The sequence below is a fragment of the Monodelphis domestica genome, chromosome 5 (assembly GCF_027887165.1).
Source record: "Monodelphis domestica isolate mMonDom1 chromosome 5, mMonDom1.pri, whole genome shotgun sequence".
Classification (NCBI taxonomy): Eukaryota; Metazoa; Chordata; class Mammalia; order Didelphimorphia; family Didelphidae; genus Monodelphis; species Monodelphis domestica.
Window position 1 is genome coordinate 27,437,244 of NC_077231.1, and position 27,466 is coordinate 27,464,709.

Here is a 27,466-nt window from a genome sequence, read left to right on the forward strand (position 1 = left end):
AGTTTTTAAAGCACAGAGCAACATTATATGAAAACACATTTAAATATAAAACTTATGCTTAGCTAGGTGATAATAATTCAATGGGAAAACATTTCTAAATTTCCTTTGATACTTCACTAATCATATTCCATATACATGGCTTTCATTTGACTCCATTTGAACAATCGTGCTACCTTTTAGCATTTTAATACACAAGATGCTAAACTTCCTTTAGCCACCTGATATGAAATTACCCTGTTGTGGAAGAACTTTAAGATAAAACCCTGGATCTGGGCAAGTTGCCCTTGTCAAGGATGACAGACTCCACTAGCTGGCTTAAAAATGAAAGAGATTTATTAATTTGAATGTCAGTCAAATGGTTAAGTCAAATGGGATGCTTGAGGGAGGCAGAGCTGGTGAAATGCTGCCTCCTAGAGGAGATGCGCTCTGGGCTTTTTATACCCTCTCGACAACAGTGTCTACCTGACTGGAGATAGGATGATGATGGCATGTTACTGGGTCTCTGTGGTTGTGGCCTATGCCTCAAAGTCAAAAGGGGATGAACTGTTCAGTTTAGAGGATAATCAGATATCTGGGATATAAAATATGTGCTGCTCAGGAGTAAGCTGGGCAGTAACTATCTATGTTCATCAAGAAGGAGGGCAGAGGCCAAAGGGGACCTTCTTCTTACCTCAAAGTAATGCAGGAAAGCAAGGGAAAATGAGTCTTTTATGTATTCTTTACTTGGGATACAACTTGGGGTTTGGAGGTGTAATATTGAAAAATTAATATTATGCCAAAGGTAATACGCTAAATGTGATATTTAGAAGTTGGTCTGGAAATCTTAGTAAAAAAATTGGTTTCGTCACTGTTTATAAAATAATTAACCCTTAAGTCATGAGAATGAGAGTAGCTTTTAACAATTTAATTTTAATATAAATATGGTCTAAGAAATAAAGAAGGAAAGAAATAATAATAAAAAAATATTTCCTAGCTTACCAGCCCATGAGAGTATCTCCCACCTGAGCCACCAACCTCCAGAGAAAAAAAGACCCAGCCTCCTCTCTGGTCTCATTTTTATAGTCCTCCTTCTCCATGTCACGTCCTTGTTGGTCTGCCACCTCTCAGGGAGCAATCAAAGTCTCTCTGACCCAGACTTTTAACCCTATGCTTCGAGTCACACTCCTCGGGCTGACTCCAACAAGCAGAAAATTCAGAATCTTGGGAGGAAAGTGTTCCCTTTTCACAGAGGTGTCTAGGGGAAGCCTGTACCCCCACATCAAATCCATTTTAAAGTAACTTTAAGCACAGTTACAAAATCAAACTCTTAGCAAATAAATCAAGCAAATGATTTCAGAATTCCAAATAGGTAGTGAATATATGACAGTGTTCTCTAAATCTAGAAAAAATAGTGACCAATTGCTATTACCTCCAAGAAATATATAAACATATAATTTTCCATATTATAATTGCAGTGCAAATATAAGTTCATAATTTACAATTAAATAGTTCTATCAGATAAATAAATCCCTAAAGACTCCCCCTCTGATAATAACCTTCCCTCTCATTAAGGAGTAGCTATAATAGAAAAGAGGTTAAGAATTTTTACTTGATAGTATGAATTTTCAGCAAACAAGAAGATTTAAGTAGATTTCTTCAATTTTTTCCTTTAAAAATATAGCCAATTAAATACTTGATGAGTTTGAATATAATCCATGTTTATTCAGTGCTAGGGACCAGCCCCTTACGACCCCTGAGAGGGAAAGGGGGAGAGAGAGAAGGAAAGGGGAAGCGACAAAGAAGGTACCGACAGCTCTCACATGGTATGCAAAGAGGAGTCGTTTATTGAGGCAAAAGCATGGTATATAAAGGAAAGGGGGAGAGAGAAAGATTAAAGATGGAGCTTGGCCAGAGGCCAAGCTCCTGCAAGGACAGCCATCAGCTAGCCTGAAAGGGAGAGAGAGGAGAGAGAGCGAGGCGGAGCTTGCTGGGCCATAAATACCATTTGCTACGTAGTACATAGGGATGACCCTCATTGGTCAATGACAAGGCATAGGTGTGGTTTCTCTTAACCAGGGGAGAACAAAGAAACTTGTTTTCCCGCCTAACCTGGGAGAAGCTGGGGTCAAGGGTCAGGGGCCTTCCCAGCCATGAGCACTACTGAGCATGCCCAAGACTGACTGTTCCCCTTGCCCCTGGGCTGCTACATCTCCCCCTTTTTGTTTTACACACAAATGAATAGTGTAATATCAAAATGTAGCAACATTACAGCATTAACAAATACAAACACTCTGGTGCATAATCATATTCTGATACAGAGATGAAAAACCTATCCTGATTGTATAACTTAGATATCCCAATCAAGAATGAACATCAGCATAAACTGATTCAGTGATCAATCTTAAAAATTCCCAAACTGATCTTTCTATCTGTCTGCATTTCAGGATCTATGCAACAGTCTTAGTAGATATAAAAATGTTAAGAAAATAATTTCCACGCTACTGATCCTGGTCTAATGAGGTAGAACTCTATGATTCACATGACAGGTGCAATAACCAAACATGCCACCATTCACAGTCTGGACTATCAGAAGTTGTCAGCCTTTTCAACAGTTAGCAAAATACTATCCCTGGAGATGAAGGATAAGTCCTTCCTTTCTCTCGTCCTGATACTGCATCTTGGGGATCTTTCCGTGCTCACTGCCAGATGCCTGCCACATTAAGAGACTGGTTGGTAGCTCGATGCCAGGACATCCAGCGACTGAGGGTGTCAGTACGCCATGTCTCTGCATTTCCCAACCTCCAACATCCATTTCACATGGAAAATGTAACCGTGGCTGAGGCTGTCTGGTCCATAATGAAAGATTCATTATGATTCCCCTTACATGCAATCAGACATCACTCTCCAGTATGGTCATCTGAAAATTAACAATTGCTGTCATGTTCTCATGTTCACCGACTGTTAGGTGACTGTAATTCTAGAAATCTTTGCACCTTCATAATTCTGGATCAGAGCATTAACAGTACTTTCCTTGTACTTAAAAATTCTGGCCTTAATAGTGTAAAAGAAAAAATCAAGGTTGATCAATCAATAGTGACTTTAAAAAGTGTCCTCTAAAAATATAAATACTGATCTCTATAAGATTCCTCTCCCTTTTCTTTTTGTTTGTGTGGTGGGAGAGATCCCTTTAAAGAAAAACATCCTCTCTAAACAATTCTGGAGGATCATGTTATCACATGTCAAATGATCTCAGAAAATTGATCCTGGGAACCTGATCCCAAAATTAATACAAGATTCTCTTGGCTCACTGTCTATGTGGTATCTTTGAAACTGAGCCAATGTAAAATATCAAAACTTATTTTCCCAATGATTTCTAATTCCTGATCTAAATAGATCAAAATTCGCCTTGTATATGAACATAATTTTGCACCAATACAGGCTTTGCAAAAACATCAATACATCAATCACAGTGCAATTTTTTAACAAATGCCAATATTCCCATCCATTTTACATTCTCAATTGTAACTTAAATAACCATGATGGTGATAATGAAGTAATATTTCAAGTTCTGACTGCATATTCCTAATGTCTTCCTTATTTTAAATCTCTGCTTGTATAAATAAACCCATCAATATGGTAACCAAGCCTATACCATTACCAATATTTGCAAAATTCATTCCACCAAACCAATGTTTGGGTAAATAGAAGCTTAAGTTGTTTCCCATGTAGAAACAATTTCTACAGTTTCTTGTACCTACAGCATTTGACATAGCTTTTTCATTCCTAATTGTCAGTGTATAATATTCAATGTGCTTTTTCTACAAGCTTATCTGTGCCTATTGTGTCATGTTTTTAATCCATACTCCAAAACAGTAAAACTTAGATTATACTTTGCCCTTGCTCCATGTTTTTGTGCAATAATAATTTTTTCCACCTAGGAGAGACAATGACTGCGCGTCCACAGAAATTGTCACACCTAGAGTCCTCAGTTTTTCATGAGGTCTTACTTCCATATACCAGAACGTCTTCCAGTATATGAAAGGGAAGCCAATAGATCCCGAATCCAGCGGCCGTCTGAATTCTGGGACTGTTGGAGGAGAGCAAGACGTTTTTCCTATCAAGATATTACCCACAAAAACAGGGTATCAGGAGTAATGGTTAGCAATGGTATTAACACTCAACTACATCTCTGGTAGTCAGCCCTTAATGTCCATCCTGGTATTGTCAGGAACATAATCTTTGCCTGGATGTCAATGATCTCTTACAATAACTCAGGTTCCTGATTAAAGATTTCCTAGTGTCTTTTCCTTGATCTCTCATCCTTTCCTGAGAGTAACATCAGTGTCATCTGTCCATTAAACCTGTCTGTGCAGCATTTTTTGCTTAGCACCTCATTTTTGATGTCAGAGGTATCAGATCTATGCTATGAATGAAAGTTTTCTATCTCCTGCTCTTTGGAGAGTCCTACCAAGGTCTATACCCTTGTTGATAACAGCATTTCTTACAATACAAGTGGTAGCTTTACAATGCATACAATTCATAATGCATACAAAATTCCCTTTGACAGTATCATATACAAAATACAAGGTATACTTTAGTAGCTAGACAATTTGTAGCTATTTCATCTCAATCCCATCGCAAAGTCTTTGGAATGTGGGATGTATCTGGTGTCTTGTACAGACACAAGTGTGATTTAGTCCTTCTAGAGTTAGCATACTTGATGTTGCTCTGGGTACCCCATCTCAATGGATGTCAGCATGACAAGTGTCCTTCAGTGGCCTAATAGCCAATGTCTCTAATAGTGTAATGTCATTGTTCTGGAGTGATATTAGTCACCAAAGAAGTGTCCTTCCAGCGAGTCTGGATTGTGGCTGGCATGTAGATAGCTGATGCCATCACCTTCCGTCTGCTTCTCTTCCTGGTCTGTATCAGCTGGCATGAAGCATGACGTGGGAGACCAGATGTTTTCATTATCTGTGAACATATAAACAAGACTTCGACCCAACATTATCATCTCCTTGGGTCCCTTACAGTCTTAATATCTTGATGATATTTAACCCACTTCAGGTATCTCACACAATGTGATCTTTATCATTAAATTCAATATTGATTGTTACAAAGCTTTAACTTATATTCTTTCTGGGGTGTAGAAAAGATAGATGATTAGTGATACCATATCCACCTCTTTTTTCTTATGAAAGTGGAAATGTCACAGCTTAACAAAATTGACTTCTAGATAAGTCTGATTCTAGCAAAAACATATTGTTTGCAAATATAATGTACCCTTTAAGACAATAATCATCAGTACATTTTGGATAGTAATACCCTTTTTGTGCTACAAGTGGACAGCATTCCTTATACTGTCATAATATTCCCAATTATACCCTTTTGATATTTGATCAAATTTGGCTAACATGGAACAATTCCAATAATATCATTTCAAGTTACACATTGTACCAATACCATTCAAAATTTTCAGGCATGTAATAAAGTTAGATCTTTTACCAAATACCCATATATTCCTAGAACAGAATATCTGTTAGTGACTTAATGATACTCTTCTGCATGTACATTGTTTCTCATACAATTACATGTGTGTGTGTGTAGTGTATTAAACCTGCCTATAGGGCAGCCTTTACAGTCCATGTGCTGCTTTTCTGGTGTCCTGTGCCAGACACCTCTGCCATCTGTCCTTCTTCTGGGCAGATTTTCTTGCCATCAGATGCTCTTGATCATCTTCCATGGACTCCATGTATCTGAGAAAATAGACAGAAAACCTCGACCCCAAATGAAAGCCTCATTGGGTCTTAGAAAGTTAGAAAGTGACAGAACATATATACCTTCAGTTTTTGAACCTTGGGGCTCATGAATTCCTTTGAGCTCTTTGTACCATAGCTTGCATGTAAGCCATGAGCTATGCCATTTAGCCTTTGCATTGCTGTTAAAAGCCCTGCCATTCCAAGCTGTTTGGAATAGACAGTTGTGCACAGATATTTATAAAATCTGCAATCACTTTGCTCACTTCTTCATTTGAGCTTGAACCCATAAACCAGGAGAGTAAGTATCTCCCATCACTTTTCACAGTTCAACCTTTGTGCCAGGAGCAAACTGAAATGCACCTTTTGCTCCAAAATATACAGTGGATATCTATCAGAGGTGAAATTAATCCACAGCAGTTTGCATTGATAAGCGATATCACCTGCTTGTTCAGGATATAGATGTACCATAGATTTTGCAAAGCAGCATGTATAGATGCTTAAATATTTGCTTTTTCAAATCCATAATCATAAAAATATCATTCTATAAATCACTTGTGAATTGACCCATGTGTGCTGGGATCTTAAGTCTTTGTCTGCATGCACACAATTTTTGCTTTTTGAAAAATTTTCACCTTGTGCAGTTATTAAAATTATAGCATTGTCCTATGCTAGAAAAATGTGCACCGAATTATCAAACAATTGCATAGAAGTTGTTTCCGAACTACTGCCCTTAGCTTCATAACTGAAAAGATCTTAATACTGTGACTAAAATCATTACTTTCATCTGCTAATTCTGCAAATCTTCACTGCAGAAGTAAATCAAATTATGCCAGTAACCTTTGAATTTGCCTTATTATCATAGGTCTCTTTTCAATATCATGATCAGCTTCAATATCTGCAATTTTAATACATGATAGTATTGCCTCTTTCAAATCCTTAATAAATTACTGTACTGAGTAACAGAGTTCCTGATAACCTTAATAATTAACCACTGGTAAACAGATTGAATCCTTCTAACCATGCTTTTACTCTGCTGAGCATGTGTCTTAATTTTCCATAGTAAAAGCTATTCTAGTTATAAATCATTTGCTTTCTGGATACAGGTATAGTAATATGCCCAGTAAAAAGTTTCTGAACTGCATACAGGCTGTTTGAATAAGCTCTGCTCAAGATTCATCCTGTTGCTTTATGTCCTGTTTAGAAAAGTGTTAATAATTCCTCCATAGTTAAAATTAGAAAGCTTTAGAAATTCCTTTAAATCATATTCCAATTCATGCTTATTATATCTTAGTATTAAATTTCTTCTTCTAGCCAATTACAGCCTTAGTGATAAAACTTGCAACCTCAGTTGCTCTGATGCTATCTTCCACGTGGCTCAAGCCACGTGGCCGGTAGAGAAAAAATCTCAAGCTGCTTCGGATCTAAGCCCAAACCTTAAAAGTTTTCTGTGTGCACTTTAGCTACCTTGAGATATATACCAAAATTTCTCTACAGATAAAACATTTCTAGTCCTGATATTCTGTGGCATATAACAAAAGTCAGAGAAAAATTTTTTAATTCTCCTACTTTAACTTCCTTTATCAAAAAATATAAGCAGACATTCCTTTATAATTTTGCCTATCCAACCTAAATTAAAACTAAATTAAAATTCAAATTCCCAGCACCCAGGTAAAGCCCGCCTTTACCTGGCTGGACCTCAAACAAAAGAGTTCCTAGGACTTTTTCAAATGCTAAATGAGTGTAGAGGCTTGCTTCTTTTAAAAAAAAAATCTTCTGCCTTTGGTTACAGAATGGCAATATCTTTTTACAACTTAGGCTGTTCCGAATTTAACCTAATTCAGGATTATTGCCTTGATTCCTTAATTTTGCTGAGACCTACGGTTTTATTAAAAAAATTTTTGTTTTTTATCCGTTTTTTCCAAGTAATTCTGATCTTTTAAATGCTCTGCTTTGAGTCTAAGCAAGCACTTCCTGATAAGCCTTTCAAATGCATCTGAGTCTGACCTCTCCTGAAAAGGCACAGGGAGTTTCTTGTAAAGATTAGCTTGCAGAACTTTTGAAATAAGAAGTGCTTAAGAAAGAACTCCTTAGCATTCTGCAGCAGTTTCTGCCTTGCGTCTTCCCTAGCCTTTCCCGCTTTTGCGTATGAATAGCAGCCTGGCTCTAGGAGCCTTTTGTCTCAGGAGTCGGTAAATTTGACTTTGCTTTCCTGATGAAATTTTAACTCCTGCTTTTTCTTTTCCCAGTTGCTCCTTTTGAAATTCACTATGCTCTAGCAACTGTTTGTTTCAGAGTGAGATTTTTCGAGTTCTCAATCGCCCCTAGTGAGGGTTTCCCTGGGTCCAATTTTCTTTTTCCTTCCCCTCCCCCTCAGACCGCTCCTCAGGTGTTTCTTAACCTCCGGAGATCCAGGTCCGAGAGAGGAGGCCTCCGACTAGCAGACCCAGGTGGGGGAGGGAAACTGCACTTCATATATATAAGGGGACTGTTATTCCGTTGCCATCAAAACACACATACATTCGACCATTCACACAATGGGGTTTGAGAGGGAGATATGAATGGGACGACCTACCCTTCCTCAAGATCTGTATTCGATCCCTACCCGTTACTGTAGCCTCGATTTCCTCAGGATCGTATTCGATCCCTACCCGTTACTGTAGTCTCGATTTCGGCGCCGAATTTTTCCTCAGTCGTCCGGTGGTCGCTCGGGCCCCACGTTGGAGCGCCAGATGCTAGGGACCAGCCCCTTACGACCCCTGAGAGGGAAAGGGGGAGAGAGAGAAGGAAAGGGGAAGCGACAAAGAAGGTACCGACAGCTCTCACATGGTATGCAAAGAGGAGTCGTTTATTGAGGCAAAAGCATGGTATATAAAGGAAAGGGGGAGAGAGAAAGATTAAAGATGGAGCTTGGCCAGAGGCCAAGCTCCTGCAAGGACAGCCATCAGCTAGCCTGAAAGGGAGAGAGAGGAGAGAGAGCGAGGCGGAGCTTGCTGGGCCATAAATACCATTTGCTACGTAGTACATAGGGATGACCCTCATTGGTCAATGACAAGGCATAGGTGTGGTTTCTCTTAACCAGGGGAGAACAAAGAAACTTGTTTTCCCGCCTAACCTGGGAGAAGCTGGGGTCAAGGGTCAGGGGCCTTCCCAGCCATGAGCACTACTGAGCATGCCCAAGACTGACTGTTCCCCTTGCCCCTGGGCTGCTACAATTCAGTAATCTTAACAAGTTATTTTTGCCATTTTTATAAATAGACAAATAACCAGAATAAAACTTAAGGCATTAGAATTAGATTTAACATATTTATAACTTCTGGATACCTTCTTTCAAAGGTTTAATTCATAATCTAACAAAACTGAGATTAAAGAGAAATAACCCTTTTAATAGTAATCTTTAGAATTGTTTACCAATTTTTTCCTCATTATAAACAATATTTGAGAATTTAAAATGTGAAATAAAACTTATTTCCAAAATTTCAAATTATCCTACACAGAATGGCATAGTTTTATCATATTTTAAACCCTGTAAAATATTATCTGATATAAACTCATTGAATTACATTAAAAGAATAATAATCCAATGTGCCTTTGTTTCCATTTCTAACAATTCTGTATTAGTAGAATTGCCCAATCTGGGGTAAAGGAAAACCATTCCTGGAAGAAGCAATCAGATCAGTCCAGGGTGTATGTGGGTGGTGGGTGGGGAGAGGTGTAGGGGAGGAGGGGTGTATCTCTGAACCAATACCAGAAGAGGCACCTGTTTTTCTTCACATATCAAAGGAAACTGCCTGTTTGTTTCTTCAGCCCCCCTCCCACCAAAAATCAAATAGCTCAAGAAAAAGGAAATCACAAGATTTTTAGTATTTATGGATCTGATACTGAACTCAGGTCAACCCTCAACCTTTTAAAGATGATCCAAGTTAGATGAGAACAAATGGAAATGAAGAGGGGCAGTACTGACATTATAATCAGGTAGCTTCCGGATTTTCCAAGGGGAACAAAAGCATCCCTGCAGAAAGACTACCCTATAAGAAGCTGACCTCTTTTCTCTGGTGGCTCCTTTAGTCAGGTACTCAGTGAAAGCCTTTATTGTGCATTCCTGTGCAGCCTCCCCAAACCTCTCTCTCTCTCTTTACCTATATCAGAGGCCATTCAAAAAGGCAGTCTCCCATTTCACTCCCTCAAAGCTTCAGGAAGCAGGAGTTGAAAGCTGCAAATTAACCCCATAAAGTTTAGCCCCACAAAATCTGTACCTGTCCTCCTTTATATCCTGATTTGATCCTTCTCTTAAAAGACAGCACAGATAAAATGGACACTTAAAGCTTAAAACTTTTAAATAATATTAAACAATAAAAAACAAAGATTTTCCCTACATTTTACATAGAAACAAACAAAACAAAAAACAACCCACTGAAAAAACAATAAGATAGATGCATAGCACAATAAAATGTTTCAAATGACTAAGCATTAATAAATCTTTTTTTCCATAATATATAATACCAGTAAGAGCTAAATTAGCAAATTATCACCTACTTGCTACCCTTGACTTTACCTATTTGCAAAAACAACCAAATTAAAACAAATTCTCAGCTGAAGTTATTACAGATGTCAGATATCACAATGCAACTGCATACGCTTGATCATTATCATCTACCTATTCGTGACCTATTTCTAAGAGAAAAAATCTAGTTTCAGTGACTTACGAGCTTTACAAAAGTTGATCTTAGTTTTCTGAATGTAGGGCAATGCCTTTCCAAATTTCAATCCAAGACTCTCATTCTAATCTGACAATTTAGAGAAGCTGTAGTGCTCAGGGCATGAGAGAAAAAAAAAGTTAAGAAGGGGCCCAGTAAAACCCTTTACCATAGTTTCTCATCTCAATTGTTTGAGATCAAGCAGAAGCTTTATTTTTAAACTATCTTATAGTTTAAGATCTCTTTTATACCACTTTTTGCTTTCCCTAAAGACTGTCTTCTTAATTCCTTTTTGAGCTCACATTTTTCTTCTTTCTTTTAGCTAAAAAAAACCCCCAACTCCCAAATGGACACACATAGATACATATATTGAACAAAATTTCTTTTATTACACCTTATTTCAAGACTACAGGGGGTTCAGGACACTTCAAAACTAAAGCCTTCCCCAGAATCTCTTTTTATATACCTTACTTAGTGGTCTTTCCTGAACACTGTTCTAGAAAATAATACTTCATCATTTAATATGCTTCTGGAAGACTGGACTTTCTCTGGGAGAGGGGCTTTTCCCTAAAGAATTAATTTTTCATCTTTCCCTTCATGAAGATATTCTCTCTCTCTCTCAACATTTTTTACAATTTGAAATTAGACATTATCCAGGATTATCTTTGTCCAATTATAAGAAATAATCCATAATTAGATTAAATAAAATAACTTTAATTTTACTTTACCTGTATTGAGAGGAGTTCATGGCCTAAGGGAATGGTGAAGAAGAGAAATATACATATATATATATATATATATATATATATATATATATATATATATAAAGAATGATATGGCTTTTGTGTGTGTCCCTTATTTAATCTAATTATGGATATTTATTGATGCCTATGTATTATTGTCTATTTAGTAAAATACAACTCCATTAATGAAGATTCTGGGTGTCTGGAATGGATTAATTCAATCTATATTATTCTTTGTGGGAAAAACTCATTTTGAACTTGACATTTTTGATACTCCACCTACCTTCTGGAATGAATTAATGATGAGTATCAATATATTGGGTTCTTATTCCCAAAACCTGGATATATGCTATAAATCCAAGGTTACTATAATCTCTCAGTTTGTTGTATGTCTGTTTTGAAGATTAAATTTGACTCTCCCCTGATGATAACAATGAAATACTTAACTCTCCCCTGATTTTGAAGATGAAATTATAACCCCTGTCTATTTTTATATTTTAAATCACCAAATGTATAAACACCCTACTTAAAAGTTGAAGATGAAGATCTGCCCATTTTAGATTTAATCACCAAAGGTGTAAACACCCCATTCCCACTTGAGTGGGGGAGGTCTGTGACCCATGTGTGCAATAGTGGGTGACAAATCAGAATCAACTGACTGCCTTCTGGGCAGTCCTAGAACAGAGCATCAATTGTGATTGGTACACGTGGAATTAGGGGGAGGCACAGGAAATAATGTAAGAGAAAATGTCTTTAAAAGGGGCTGTCACTTCCTGTAAGAGAGAGTTCTTCATTTTTTGGAAGTGGAGCTGGGGACAATTCTTCATTCTTTGATCTGCTGACTGGACCTGAGACCCTCAGACTGGACTGACATGTGGTGAGTGAAAGGCTGACTCTTAACTGCTGTTTTTTCTCTGAAGAGACTGGCCTCAGGAAAGACTATCCTCTTGAGAGAGGCTCCCTGTATCCTCAGGGCCTCAGTTACAAGGGCCCCTCCAGCTACGAACTAACTCTCCTTGCCCAGGGGCTGGGAGCAAATTAATTAGTGTTTAGGCTAGATATCTTACCTTATCCTCTCTCTGATTTCTTGCTTCACTCTTTCTACATTTTTGTAAATAAATTATAAATAAAATCTCTTTGAAATAAATTAAATTCCTGGCAACCACACTCATAAAATATAAAGTCTAACCCTTTAAAAAATAACCCCCTTTTACACTATTCTGTTCCACTGATCTGCCTTTCTCTTTCTTAGCCAGTCTTAGATAGTTTTGGTCATTAGTGCTCTATAATATAGTTTAAAATATAGTTCTGCTATACCTCCATCCTTTACACTTTTTTCATTAATTCATTTGGATTTTCTTAATCTTTTGTTCTTTCAAATGAATTTTTTTCTAGCTTAATAAAAGATTTTTTTTGGTAATTTAATTGGAATGCCATTGGATAAGTAGATTAATTTAGATAGCATTGTCATTTAATTACATTGGCTCTGCCCATTCATGTAGATGAATATTTCTCCATTTATTTAAATGTGACTTTATTTTTAAAAAGAATTTTAAAATAATTATTTAGTGTAATTCCTGGGTTTGTTTTGGCAGGTTTACTCTCATGTATTTTGTGCCATCTATGATTATTTTAAATAGAGTATTTCTCTCTTCTTGCAGGTCTTTGGTAGTGTAGGCTTTCTATGTGATACAAATGTAGTCTTGATATCTAAACCTGGAAGACACAAATGAAAAAGAAAACAATGGACTATTATCCCTATTGAATGTCCACCCAAAAATATTAAGTAAAATATTAGCAAAGTGGTAATAGAAACAAATTTAAAAACTTATACATTATGTCCAGGTATTGTTTATATTAGAAAGGCATGATTAGTTCAACATAAAGCTGTAAAATATAGCAGACTTTGTTAATAAGAAAAATAACAAAATTATATTAATATAATGGGAAAACTTTAAAGCAAAATTCAACATCCATTTCTGTTAAAAAAAGACTCTGGACAAGTTTTATGTCAATAATACTTGGAGCACTTGACTCACAGGGTTGTTGTGAGAAAGGTGGGTCACAGGGGATCATCCAGATAGGGTAACTCCTAGACCATGTTTAGGGGGGCATTATTTTGTCATCACTCTTCTTACTATGCTAGCTCAGTAAGTTGCCTTTATTTCATATGATTGTGAATAATAATTTTGGTAGTGCAGATCCAAGATAATTTTGGGTCATCATTGTAACCTGTTCATGTGTATTTAGCAGGTAGCTCAAGAGGGTTATTACAGCTCAAGACAGACCTATGATTTTATTGGTTTATGGTAATTATCTCTAAATTTTTCTGGGCATGACAGTAGTAATATATTTTTACTTGTATATTATCTAAATGTAGTTGCATTAATCATAACACATGAAATAGAGATGAAAAAGAAGTGCTTTAGGAGAATTACTTTGGCATCTGATTGAAGAAGGGGAAAGCCTCAGTCAATTAGGGGGTTGCTGTACCAGCTAAAACCAGAGATGCTGAGAGTCTTAGAGATGGTGGTGGATGGAGAAAAAGGGTTGGATGTGGGCAAGTTAAAGAAACAGAAATTTGTGAGAGGAGTAGGCAAAGGTTACAAAGATTATTGTGCAATTATATCATGTAGACTAGATGCCATCCATGCATACCTGCTCATCTCACCTAAACCATAGTCATCATATGATCTGAGGATCAAGATGTGGATGTAGGTAGAATATCAGATTCCATATCCCAAGCCAAAGGTTGAGAATTTTAGAGTCAGATGTAAAGAAGGTGGTTTGGAAAAGGCATGGTGAGCAAGATTTGTTTTTTCTCTAGTTAAAGTGACAGTTTCCTCTAGGATCCTTCTTGTAATTTTCTCTTCCTGGAGGGCTGTTCCTTGTAGTTCTTTCCTCTCTAGGCCAACGAGTCTTTTTCTACGGTTGATCTGGTCTACCACCATGGGGATCTCTTCTCTATGATGTTTTTCCTCTCTAGATCAAGGGAATCTCTCTTTTTAGATATGCTGAAGTGGTTTTAGCAAAGGAAAGTGTAGGCAGCTGGGGATTTGAGTTTGGAGCTCTTTAGGAGCAGTGTGGGGAGCACAGATCAGGAATAAAGATGGTTCTAGGAATTGGGAAACAGTTTAGTTTCTTGTGTAATACTAGTGGACAAACATATCTAAATTTATCAGTCAAAGGGCAAAGGGGAGAGGAAACTCTGTGGTGAAGTCATTGCCTACAGAAAACCCACATATGTTTGATTTTACACCAAAATATATGGGCTCTTTTACAAAGAAGTTCCATTTTAATGGGTAAAGTACTGGGAATGTTGAAAAAAGAGAGAACTTCTGGAGAGGAAAGGTTCTAGTGGATATATGTTTGGGGAACAGAGGCAGTTTCTTTCAGTGAATGTGTTAAAAAGTGGGGACGACACTTCACAATTTGACATAGAGTTGTCCCTTCTTGAAGCTCTGTGAATCAGAAATCAGTTCTCTATCTTATTCCTTTAACCAATCCTCTTATGACAAAAACCCCAGTGATAATCTGCAGGGCACTAGTTACACACTATTTGGCAAAGGTTGAGGACCCTGGTTCTGGAAGAGAAGTGATGTTGTGCAATGTAAATATCTTGGAGAGATTTCGGAACATAACTTGCATTATACCAGTTGAATGGCAGCTTCTTTGATGACTTTATAGACCCTAGGTAACCAGAGTCCCAGCCATTCTCCAAAGTTTTCTTTCTGAGGAAATCTGCTCTTGGTTTGGACCCACTGTTAATATCTCATGAGAGATAATAGTATAGAACTTTCCTCTTTGAGGCTGACATATAACTCCATTCTTTTTTGGAAGCTGCTGGTGAATTCCAAAAGGTCAAGAGTTAGAACCCCCAAGAGATGGGAAATCCAGGAAGCTGGGAGCACTAAAATGGAGAGGGAGAATATGAACCATTCTCCCACGTACGGTATTACTGTTAAAAACTGAGAATAAACAGGTCTGTGGTGGCTATTGTTACTTTCTATGGGCTTGAATCTAAATTCAATCTAGTTCCATTAACTTGTAACAGTTACAAAGTTTACAAAGCAAGGCAAAATTTATAAAGATTATATTCATGTTTTGAGTTTTTCATGCTTCTAAAAGAAGTCGGTGACTATTCTTGTTGGATGTCAGATTCTGAAGTTCCCAGATTATCTGGGTGAGGGCAATGAGCCAGAGTAGTAAAAAGTCCCCAAAGTTCCCTGGGTTCTTTATAGCAGGATGGAGCCCTTGATATAAGAGATTTTCTTTAATGCTTAATAAAATTCCTTTTGAAAAAACCACTAGAGCTTTTCCAATCTTACACTAAGGGAACTATGGAGGGATCAGGTTTTGCCTAGAAGTCCAGTGTGGAAGGAGGTGGCAGCAGAAATGGTTGCCTTAGAACCAGGTAATCTTAGAATTCCAAGCTAAGTCTAGGGACTTGGAGCTTTTAGAGAAGAGAAAGTTCATATTAGATAGAGATTAGGGTCACATAAAACTGGGACATTACTTCTAGGGCTTGCCAGGCATAGAAAAAAGATCAGAGAGTGAGGGCAATCATAGAGTCAGCCAGGGCAGCATTGTGTTGGTCTGGGCAACTAGAGCCTAGGGAAAACTGTGTATGTGTGTGTGTGTGTGTGTGTGTGTGTGTGTGTGCGTGTGTGTTTGCGTGTGCATGTGCAGTCATGTGTGTGGGAAGGGAGAGATATCTAGTGTTTCCTTACTAATTCTGGCTTTTATTGCTGAAACTTTATTCAACATTTCTGGGAGTTTTTGAAATATTTCTATCCATACGCTCTGAACTTGACTGAAAAACACAATTGGACAGAGAGAGAGAGACAGACAGAGATTAAGAGAGAGACAGACAGACAGATAGAGGAAAATAAAATAGGGGAGACAACAGCTTAGAGTTAGGTATGAATAGCTAGTCATGAGTATCTGATCCTGTGATTTCCCCTTTCCTTCTTATTCTCATGAATACATTTATAGATCAGAAACACATGCGTTTCTTGTGGGAAATGAGAAAAGATCAGCGGTCTTTCAGAATTCTCCAATTAGTGTGGATATATTTATTTAAATGTAATAGAGAGAAGTATGCTGTTAGGTTCAAACTGAATTGAAAGACTACAAAGAAGCAGTTGAGGACAGATGATAAGAAAAAGAAATTCATTAGTTAAAAGAATTGTGGAAACAAGTAGATATGATCTCAACAAACCAACAGAAGAAAAGGGCTTCATTTTTATTGGCTGAGAATTCTGGAAAAGGACAGCTACTGTTCTTTCTTGAGGGGAGAGGCTTACTAATCATAACACATCCTTAGATTCAGAGTTTCAGGAAGCTATATAAATGGTCCTTCAGGGGAGATTGAATATGGCAGGGGAGAGACTTAAGAACCTTCAATAGATGGTTGTAGGTAGATGATCAATACACCAACTGGTGCTGGGACATGTTTCCTAGGGAGTAGTAGTCAAACAACACTTCTCAGTTAGCAGAAAGCAGCATGATGACATTAATGGAACATATGGGTAAAATTGCAATGTTGGAGTCATGAATTGCCTCTCTGTACATGTAGTCTGGTCACATTTTATGCATGTGATTCCTTTCACACAGATACACTGGCTACATATGCTCCCTATGAATGCCTCATTTAGAATATATGCATTCATAGGAGAATAAGTAAATGGAGCTAGTGAGTTATGGTTAGAGGAGGATGCTAACCCACAAAATACCTAGAATTTGGGATAGACTCGGGGAGAAGCTGTGTAGGCTCTCCTCTATTCTCATTTAGATCACAAGGAAAGCTTCCAGAAAGGGTCTGTGGTCTGATTTGGGGGATTTGGCATTTATAGTAGCTGCCTTGTCAAAGAGAGAGTTAATCCCTGCCCCTATTTTGGCTACTGTTTTATTTCACTTCTTCACTCAGGCTTCCTCCTGCAGGTTCTCTTGGATGATCAGACAGACTGAACTTCTCTAAAAGAGGTGGAGTAACAGGAAAGAAACCTCTATCTAGTTGTTTTCAATCAATTGGAGGCTGGAAATTCTGAAGGTGGCATTTCCCTCCTCAGTATTGTTATGTGACTTGTATATGACTAAGTGAGATACCTCATTTCTGTGGCCTTAGTTTCCTTATCTGTGAAAAATCTATAAGAACTGGTCCCATCTCTTCCAGTCCAGCCAAACTGGCCTTTTCTCTATCCCTCACACATAACATCCCATCTCTCATCTCAGTGCCTTTGAACTAGTCCCCACCTCCATGCACTTTGTCCTTCTCTTCACGTCACAGAATTTCTTTATTCTTTTAAGAGCCCAAGAACCGTCTTTTGTGTGAAGTCTTTCCCAACCCCTACAACTTGCTCTCTAAATGCCTTGTGTGAACGGCTTCGGGTATATTTGTATTTAAGATGGATATATTTGTATATTTATTTGTCTCCTCCATTAAAATGAAAGTTCTGCCTGAATAAGATTATTTCATTCTGTGTACGTGCATTGCCATAGTTTAGCACTGTACCTGGTTTGTAATACCATGATTTTTGGTTGATTTATTGATCTCTGCCCCCTTCTGGGTTCTCTAGAACTGTCTAGATTGTGTCAAGAGGCAAGATGGTCTGGGCTCTCTCCTGAAAGAGGGTCAGCTTAATTTTCATGATTGACTCTGGGAGAGAATGTTTTTTCCCCTAAAGGTCTTCAGGTTAAAGTCAGACAACTACTTGTTGGTGGTATGGTAGAGGGAAATTCTATTGAGGTAGGCATTGTATTAGATGGTCTTTGAGATAAAGTTCTGAGGCTTTCTGACTCTGTGATTTCTTAGGGTGGACCCATGAGGCCTTCTCCATTAAGAAAGACCTTAAACCATATGGCACCATTTAGTTTTCTCAAACCCCTCATTTATTTTTTAGTTCTTGAATGACTCAAGCCACTCTTTGGGGCCATTGGCACCCATTTATTTTTTTCTTGGCAATAGCAAATAGACTTCAGGTTCTTTGTAAAAGAAGTATCCTGATGATAAAGCAATTCAATGTATCAAATGTCAACTTTAAAAATCATGCTCCGCCCTACCCTAACAGTATATGTAACCTGCCTTGCACAACTCCCCAGAGACCTATAGAACTTTCCTCTAGAAGCTTCTGGGTGGAGCTTCAGTCAGCCTAAACTGAATTTTTTTCTCTCCTGGAAGTGATTTTTAAACAGACATAAATGACACATTGTACTTTTTGTCCAAGTCCTCAGATAAGAAGATGTCTCTTGCAAAATCATGATGTTGGGCATCCCAATCTGGTTCCAACTCACTTTTTCAAGCTTGCTAATGTTATTCCTCTTCATGTACTCTTTAGTTCAGCCAAACTGGTCTTCTTTGAGTTCCTCACAAATACTATTCCATCTTCTCTTTGTGCCTTTGTTCTGGCTGCCCCCTAACACAGTTTTACCTTACCTCAAGCCTTTGAACTCCCACTCTCCTTCAAAGCTCAGCTCAAGCACCATCATTATGAAGACTTCTTTGACATGTTTCCCACATCAAGCCACCCCTAGCCTCATGACCTTCTACACACACATCTGCATCCTCTGATAAAATATAAGATTCTTGAGACCAGAGACTGTTCCATTTTTGTCATTGAGTAGCAGAGGGCCCAATAAACGTGTAATGATAGATGATTTCCATCTTGTCTTCTGTGTGTGTTTATGACCCTTAGGCTAGCTGGGGAGGTTGTGGGACATAGCCGAGCTTTTCCATACCTCCTATGCTGGCTTTATTCTAGGAAGGAGAAAGCCTCTTTTTGGGAGGGTGGGCTAAGAGGGGTATCTTTCTCACAAACGAATAGGGCATTTTCCTTGTGGAGTTGAGGCTAACTTTGCACTTTCCAGGTGTGGAGAAGAGGGAGCATCTGTAGCCTGAGCTTGTGGATCCTGCTTCTTGGAACTAGATGCTATGGATTTTTTTCTGAGGAGGCCATTCTACTCTGTTCCAGGTAATATTCATAGCCCCAAAGTAGAAACTTACCTGTTTTGGAGTCGAGTAAACTTCTTAAGCAGGTCCTTCACCACCTGCTTCACTTGCTGGTTCCTAAGGGTATAGATGAAGGGATTCATGAGGGGGGCAATAATTGTATTGATCAGTGACACCCCCTTGTTGAGGTCAACCCCTTTGCCTGGAGAGGGTTTGACATACATGAAAAAACAGCTGCCGTAGCACATGGAGACAACAATAGCATGAGAGGAGCAGGTGGAGAAGGCCTTCCTCCTCTCCTGGGCTGATGGGATTTTAATGATTGTACGGATGATCTGGACATAGGACAGGGTGATCAGTACCAAGGTGCTAAGGAGGGCTACCAAAGCCAAAGTGAAGTCTACCATCTCCAATACCTTTGGCCCGCTACAGACCACTTCCATTAGAGGTGTGTAGTCACAGAAGAAGTGGTTAATGTGGGAGTCACAAAAGGGAAGTTGGCTGGTCAGGACTAGAGGGACAATGATGAAAGAGAAACCAGCTAGCCAGCAGGTGAGGGTAAGCTGGGTGCAGATTTTGGGGCTCATGAGGGTTGGGTAGTGAAGGGGTTTGCAGATGGCAACGTAGCGATCGTATGACATGGCAGTGAGGAGGAAGAATTCAGTGGCCCCAAGGAAGATATGGAAGAAGTCTTGGGTGATGCAGCCAGCAAAACTAATTGTCTTGGTCCCTGTGGCAATGTTGATCAACATTTTGGGGACAATGACTGTCTGGAACCAGATCTCTAAGCAGGACAGGTTCCGGAGGAAGAAATACATTGGTGTCTGTAGGCGGCTGTCCAATAGTGTCAGAGTGATAATAGTCAAATTGCCAGAAATGGTTATCAGGTAGGCTAGCAGCAGGAGCAGAAAAACTACCATCTGCAGATCTTCAATATCTGTTAATCCCTGGAGGATGAACTCAGTTATTCTGGTTTCATTGCCCATCTTGGGCTTTGGGCATTCCTTGTCATATACAAATGTGGGGCAAATAGGATAGGTCAGAAGTTTTTTCCCCTGACTGGGAATATTTCGTTATTTGGACTATTAACACTGACCTGCAAAAAACAAAACAAAACTATCTTTAAACACAGGACAAGGATGTTCCCACATCAACAGTCCTCTTCAATTTCTCTGTGTAGACTCTGCAGTATGAAAATGATATGAACTTCAAACAGCTCAAAAATAGCAAAAAAGCAGGAGGAAGAATGAATTCCTACCAAGATTATTTGTTTTAAAATTCTATCTAGTTTTGGTCCCCTGACACCCGCACGCCTATCTAATCAGTATGTTATTATTGTTCAGTCACTCAGTCATGTCTAATTCTTCTTGACCCCGTGGAACACAGTTATCCATGGGGTCTTCTTGGCAAGGATACTAGAGTGGTTTGCCATTTTCGTCTCCAGTAGATCAGTGGATCTTTTTGTCAGGCAATCAGAGGTTAAGTGACTTGCTCAGATTCATACAACTAGGAAGTGTCTGAGACCATATTTGAACTAAGGTCCTCCTGATGCCAGGCACAGTGCAGTAACCACTGAGCCACAATTGTATTTTATTATAGTAAGTTTATAAGTAGCCTGTATATAAGGCAATAACAGGAAATAAAATTGTAAAGAGGAATTTGAAAATCATGGACCAACTGTCCCAAAGATCAAAGGAGTAGAATTTACAAATTGTATCACATACTAACCAAATTCACACCCTGGTAATATGTGATGAATCAGCAGAAGCCATCTAGGTACTGCTGTCAGGGTTTTGGCCCTATGATACTTAAATTCTAGACAAATTCCAGACCAGCAGAACATCAAAAAGGTATTGATAAGTTTGAAGTTTTCAAGAAAACAATGAGATAATTTAAATATGTTAATAAATGTGGCACTTATAAGAATTGGTCTGTTTTCTTCCTAAACTCTAAAAAAATGAGACTTCAAAGCACTTTTCTGACTTCATTGACTCTATACTATCTAGTGCTCCCAACTCTAATCCATGGTTATGTAGGTAACCTCTCCTCTCTTTTCCCCTTCCCACTTCCCCTCCTCTTTCTCTCTCCTATCCTCTTTCTCATAATTCTTTTCAGCATATCATTCCTTGTCCCCACATCACTATTTGCTTCTATACCACTTTCCACCAATTATCTCTGCCTTGATAGACTTTCTGTCACCATATCCTCAGAGTTGAACTCAAATGTGATTGCTGCTCCATTTCCTGCTGCCATTTGTGGTCTTTCTTGGTGAGTATCCCAAAAGTCAGACATCCTTGCTCTCATTTCATGATTTCATAAATTATCAATCCACTATTGAATCTCTGTTCATATATTGGGTACTTCATGGATGACTGATAAAACAAGGATAGAAGAAGCTCATGGAAGACCCTGTTTTAGTTAGTAGAGTCCTAGCCTCTGAGTCAGGAAGACTTGTATTCAATTTCTGCTTCAGAGGCTTACTAGCTGTGTGACCCTAGGAGATTCACTTAACCTCTCTGGACTTCAGTTACTGCATTTGCAAAATGAAGGGGCTAAGAGGCTAGGTTTGATGACACCCTCCACCTCCCTCATCTCTAAATCTATAATCTATTCAGAGCAATTCAATTTATTTTAAAATTTTGTTTTGTTTTTCAAGTAATAAATATTTATTTTCTCTCTCATCCCCTCCCCTGGCAATTAAAAAAAAAACATTACCACAAATATTTATAGTTGAGCAAAACAAATTCTCATATTGTCACATTAAAAAATGCAACAAGAGGAGCAGAACCAGAACATTATACACAGAGATGGATATACACTGTGACATAATCAAATGTAATGGACTTCTCTACTAGCAGCAATGCAAGGATCCAGGACAATTCTGAAGGACTTATGAGAAAGAACGTTATCCATATCCAGAGAAAGAACTGTGGGAGCAGAAACACAGAAGAAAAACAACTGCTCAATCACAAGGGTTGATGGGGATATGATTGGGGATGTAGACTAAACGATCACCCTAGTACAAATATCAATAATATGTTAATATGTCTTGATCAATGACACATGTAAAACCCAGTGGAATTGTGTGTCAGCTACAGGAAGGAGGTGGGAGGAGGGGAGAGAGAACATGAATCATGTGACTATGGAAAAAAATTATAAATTAACTAATTAGATCTTATTAATTAATTAAAACTAATTAAAAATTAAAGTTTTCAAATTAAAAAAAATGTGTCTTATTCCTTATCTTGCCTGATCTGTCAGGGAGGGGAGTGAATTTTCTAGAATCATGGTAGGTCATTGTATTGATAAGAATTCTCAAGACTTTCAAAGTTCTACAATGTTATTGTTCTACTTACTTCACTATGCATCAACAAGCCCCTTTCTTCATCTCCTCAATCCTCCTTTCCCTATTCTTCCTTTCCCTGCCTCTTCTTCCTTCTCTTTTTTTTTTTCTGAGAAGATACAAAACAATGGAGATACTGTTGGAATGGATGCCCTTCATGCCTTGAATATCATATCTGCTATAATTCCTTTGGTAAGAAGGCAAGAAATTTGAGGATGTCAGTGACTAAATACTAGATGGAGAAATGGAGCCTAAGAGAAGCCATATAGTGAGTGTGAGGATCATACAACTAGTAAGTGGCTAAAGCTGTATTTGAACCCAGATCTTCTTGACTATTCCTAGTACTCTATTGTACTACCTACCTTCCTTTAAATAATTGGTATCCCCTTGTGTGTGTTTTTTAGGGTTATGTTTAGAATCTCTAAGCCTCTTGATTATATTAAGTTCCTGATCCATGAAAACAGTTATAATAAGTAACAACTTATATTTCAATAAGATCATTTCAGTAGAAGGACCAGAATTTAAGACTATTCTGAAGAACCAAGGCATATTGTAAAAAATTCAAATTATATCTCAAATAATAAAAGTATTATATTTTATGAGGTTTATTAAAGATCATTAGAAATCAAGGAATAAAGAGGATACAAAATAAAAACCACGTATCGATGGCTGGCTAGCCATTTTTAAAATCCCTACTCACCACCATTGCTGCTGATTGTTGTATCCTGCCCAAAAAAGAGAACATGGGAGGAGTTACCCCCAATTAAATACCAATAACCCACCAACGTGGAGACGAAGGAGAGATTTTAGGGAATTTTGGGAAATACTAAGGACTTCTGAGGAATGAAGTCAGAGGTTCAAAATCTCCATTTATACAATATCAATTGACAGAATTTTTTTCAGTCCATAAGGCAAAGAAAATAGAGATAGGATGAACATATTTAGGTCAAAGTAAAATTATATTAAAACTTTGTATCAGTTGACATAACTGGTTCCTCTAATAACTCACTTAAGCCTCATAATAATCTTCTTGTATAGATGGTGAAACTGAGGCTGAGAGCCTTTGAGCAGCTGGAACAAAGTCACACAGACAGTAAGTGGCTGAGCTTATACTTGAGCAAGTCTCCCAGTTCCAACTGTCATCCTTGCCCCATCTCATTAGGAAATCTCCATTGAAGTTTCAATACTGGTTCTCACCCCTGTGACTACAGGAAAGATCTGTGAATTCCTTTAGCAGATTTCCCATAGCAGGGAGGATCCCAGTGATCATCCAATTAATGCCAGAGTTAGACTTTCAATCCGGGTCTTCTTGGCTGCAGGCCCACCACCTGATCTATTCTACTACTTGAGAATTTTGAGGCAGTTAGGTGGTACAGTGGATAGAAAGCTAAGAGCCCTAGAGTCAGGAAGACTCATCTTTCTGAGTTCAAATCTGACCTCAGACTAGTTGTGTCACCCTAAGCAAACAACTTAACCTTGTTTATCTCAGTTTCCTCATTTATAAAATGAGGTGGAGAAAGAAATGGCAAACCACTCCAGTATCTTTACCAAGAAAACCACAAATGGGGTCATGCAGAATCAGATATGAGTGAAAAATTACTGCAACAGTAGCACCACCACCACCACCACCACTTTACTTTAAATTGGACCTGCCTGACAGTCTCATGGCTTAATAATGTTTCATGTTTATAATATTGCAGAGGGGTGTTAAAAAGCACTTTTTTTCCACAATAGCTTGCATTTTGCTCCTGAGGAAAGCGGGGTGAATTATCAAGAATAAGATAGCTAGTAAAGGTCAGAGTTGAAATGCAGGTGAATGCAGGTCTCTCCCAAGGCCAAGCCCATCACCCTTTTCACTATATCTCTCTAGTTTAGAAACTACCTCCCGTATTCAGCAACATATTAATCCAGTTACAAAATGGTCATTCTGCATAGCTGAAAAAAATGACAATAATGAAATCCATCTGGAGGAACAAAAGATCAAGAATCTCAAGGGAAATCATGAAAAAAAAGGTGGGAAGGAAGGGGTCTAGCAGCACCAGATCTCAAACTATTCTACAAAATAGTAATCATCCAAATGATTTGTTATTGGTGAAAAAATAGAGAAGTTGATCAGTGAAACAGATCAGGCACACACAAAAAAGAAGCAAACAACTGTAGTAGCTTAATCTTTGATAAAAACAAAGACCCCCATTTCCTTGACAAAAACTCCTGGGAAAGCTGAAAAGCAGACTGGGAGTAATTAGGTATAGATCAATATTTTATACTGCATGCCCCGATAAATCCTAAATGGAAATTAGAAACGAAGGATGACATCATAACAAATTAGAGGAACAAGAAAGAAATGACCTTTTAGATCAATGGACAGGGAAAGACTTCCTAATTAAGGGACAGAGGGGATTGTATGATACAATGGACAGTTTCATCTGATTGCATGAAATTTAAAAAGTTTCTTACAAACAAAATCAATATAGTTAAAATTGGAAGGAAAAATGTGTAATAAGGAAAAACAATCTTTGTAGCAAAGTGATAAAGGCCTCATTTGCAATATATAATGACATATAATGAGCTAATTCAAATTTATAAGGACAACCAACCCTCCCCAGTTGATGAATGGCCAAAGGAAGGAATGCAGGCTATTGACAAACATGAAAAAGTGTTCCAAAACACTTCTTAGAAAAATGCAAATTAAAGTAACTCTAAGGCTCCAACATCATCATTTTGGCAAAAATGACAAAAAGGAAAATGGCAATTTTTAGAGAAGATGCAAAGAAACAGGCACACTAATGCACTCCTGGTGCTGTGAATTGTTTCGCCCCTGTAGGGAAAACTATATTAATTAATTAATTAATCCCCCAAATTAAACAAAATAAAACAAAACTGGTTGCTATACCATCCAGCTATATCATTATTAGACCTCTACTCCAAAAAGATCAATGAAGGAGGAAAAGGAACAACATGTACAAAAGTATTTTTACAGGTTTTATGTAGTGCCAAAGAACTGGAAAGCAAGGAGATATCCCACTTATTAGGGAAAGGATAATCTAATTATGGTACATGAATGGAATAAAATGTTATGTATAAGAAATGATGAACTAGATGATGAAACCATCAAGTGGTTTCTAATGGAACTAATGACAGTGAAGTGATCAGGACAAAAATTATACAGTACTAACAATATTGTAAGAAAAATATCTTTGAAAGATACAAGAATTCTGCAGCCCATGCAATAATAAATCACAATTCAGAGGACTAAAATGAAGCACATTACTCACCTGTGGATCGAAATGATAGATTTAAGATGCAGAATAAGACTCATTTCTTCTTTCATCTTCAGCAAAGTTTGGAAAGTCTTCTCTATTGCCTTGGTATGTGTTTGGAAGCAAGGGCTTCCCCGTTTTACCTGGGGCTCTCAGAAGCAATATCCTGATGGAAGAGAGATCAGATACTTTTCAGAAGTACAATGGAGCAATTGCCAGGCTGCTGGTGGGATGCATAGACTGAAGTTCATTCCTGCCAGGTGGGAGAGAGAAGCTGAGACTTCATTGTGAACTTCACATTCAATAACCGAATGTTTCAATAGGCAAATAAAGAGCACTGATGCTGAGTAGCATTGAAGAAATGAAGTAGGATTTTGGATGTGGACATGCCATCATCACTTTGTAGATTGTGCCCTACATACCTCAAAGCCCATCTCTTCCTGAAATTTTTACACTCTAAAAATCAAAATACACTTCAGTATTTTGGGGGAAGAAATGAGGTTAACATAGTCCGAAAGAATAGCTATGTAGCAGAAGGGGCCTTGAAAGACTGAGTTTAGCCTCTTGATAGTTATTATAGTCTCCCTCAATGTGCTGTGGTTGGGAGTCTGGATATCTCAGCATCTAACACCTCTGGTGAGGAGGCTTTACAATAAATACTTTAAATCACAATTGTTTTATCTCCTCTGTTCATTACTGATTGGAGGTGGAGGTGGAGTTGGGGATGGCAGGGGGAATCAACTGGGGAATAAACAAATGATACCCTGGGGATCAATGTTCAGAATTCACTAATGGATGTTGTGCAATTATCTTGAGCAAGGATCTCTGAGCAGGGGCAAGTCCTCAAGGATTTAGGGGAAGGAAATGGGAACTATTGGGAGGCAAGAGGACAAATGTTGATTCAAAGAACTGATTCCTGAATAAATTTTTCTGAACCTGAGTTTCAGACTTTTGTGAGGAAAAATATCTTTGTCTATGAGGTGGTGCTCCCCAAGCTGTGCCACAAAAGTGTTCACCTATTACATCTATGTGTATAATTTTAAAAAGTATTGGATACAGAATCTGAGTGACTTAAAACAATAAATAGATGACTTTGGGACTTGGTATTGATTGGGCTTTGCTCACTGAAAATGGTTTTCAGTGGTGTGGCCAGAGCAAAATTGTAAAGTAGGTTAATTGTCTGGTGTCCTCCCATCTTCCATGGTGATGTTTTCTCCATTCCTTCTTTACCTTCCACTAGGTTTATATCTAATATAGAATCATACAGTCAGAATATTAGAGAGTTTGAAAGATCATCTCATTCAATCACCACTCGAATCATTAACTGTCTATAGTATTCCTGGTATGTGATAATTTCATTTTGACTTAAAGGTTGTTTCTGAGAGATGACATGGCATAATGGATGTGGACCTGGCCTCAAAGCCAGGAAGACCTGGGTTCAAGTTCTTCCTGTGTTCCATATTGTCTATGAGAATCTCAGCAAATCTCTTAATCTTTCAGTACTCTAGGCAACTTTTTAATACCATTAATTATCAAAAAAAAAAAAGGTGCTGAAATATATTGGTACAGGGAGTCCCCTCTACTAATGAAACCATAGATGTAGTTCTGATCCCTCTCCTTAAAGACAGATAGTAAAAGGGAATTCATTTTATATTCAGGAAGCCTATTCGATGATTGGAGTGCATCCCTCCTAGCTTGACTAAATCATGAGAGGAAATCACAGTGTTAAATTCATAATAA

General features: G+C 38.0%; 1 protein-coding gene across 1 annotated transcript; it reads right to left on the reverse strand.

The window, feature by feature from the left end:
- Positions 1 to 8,424: 8,424 nt before the first annotated feature.
- LOC100025215 (olfactory receptor 2AP1-like) lies at positions 8,425 to 20,109 on the reverse strand. The gene is made up of 2 exons (XM_056800613.1): positions 19,178 to 20,109; positions 8,425 to 8,494 (listed from the first exon to the last, which is right to left on the reverse strand). Exons 1-2 carry the CDS (start codon positions 20,107 to 20,109, stop codon positions 8,425 to 8,427), a joined length of 1,002 nt encoding a protein of 333 aa, XP_056656591.1.
- Between the last annotated feature and the right edge of the window lie 7,357 nt (positions 20,110 to 27,466).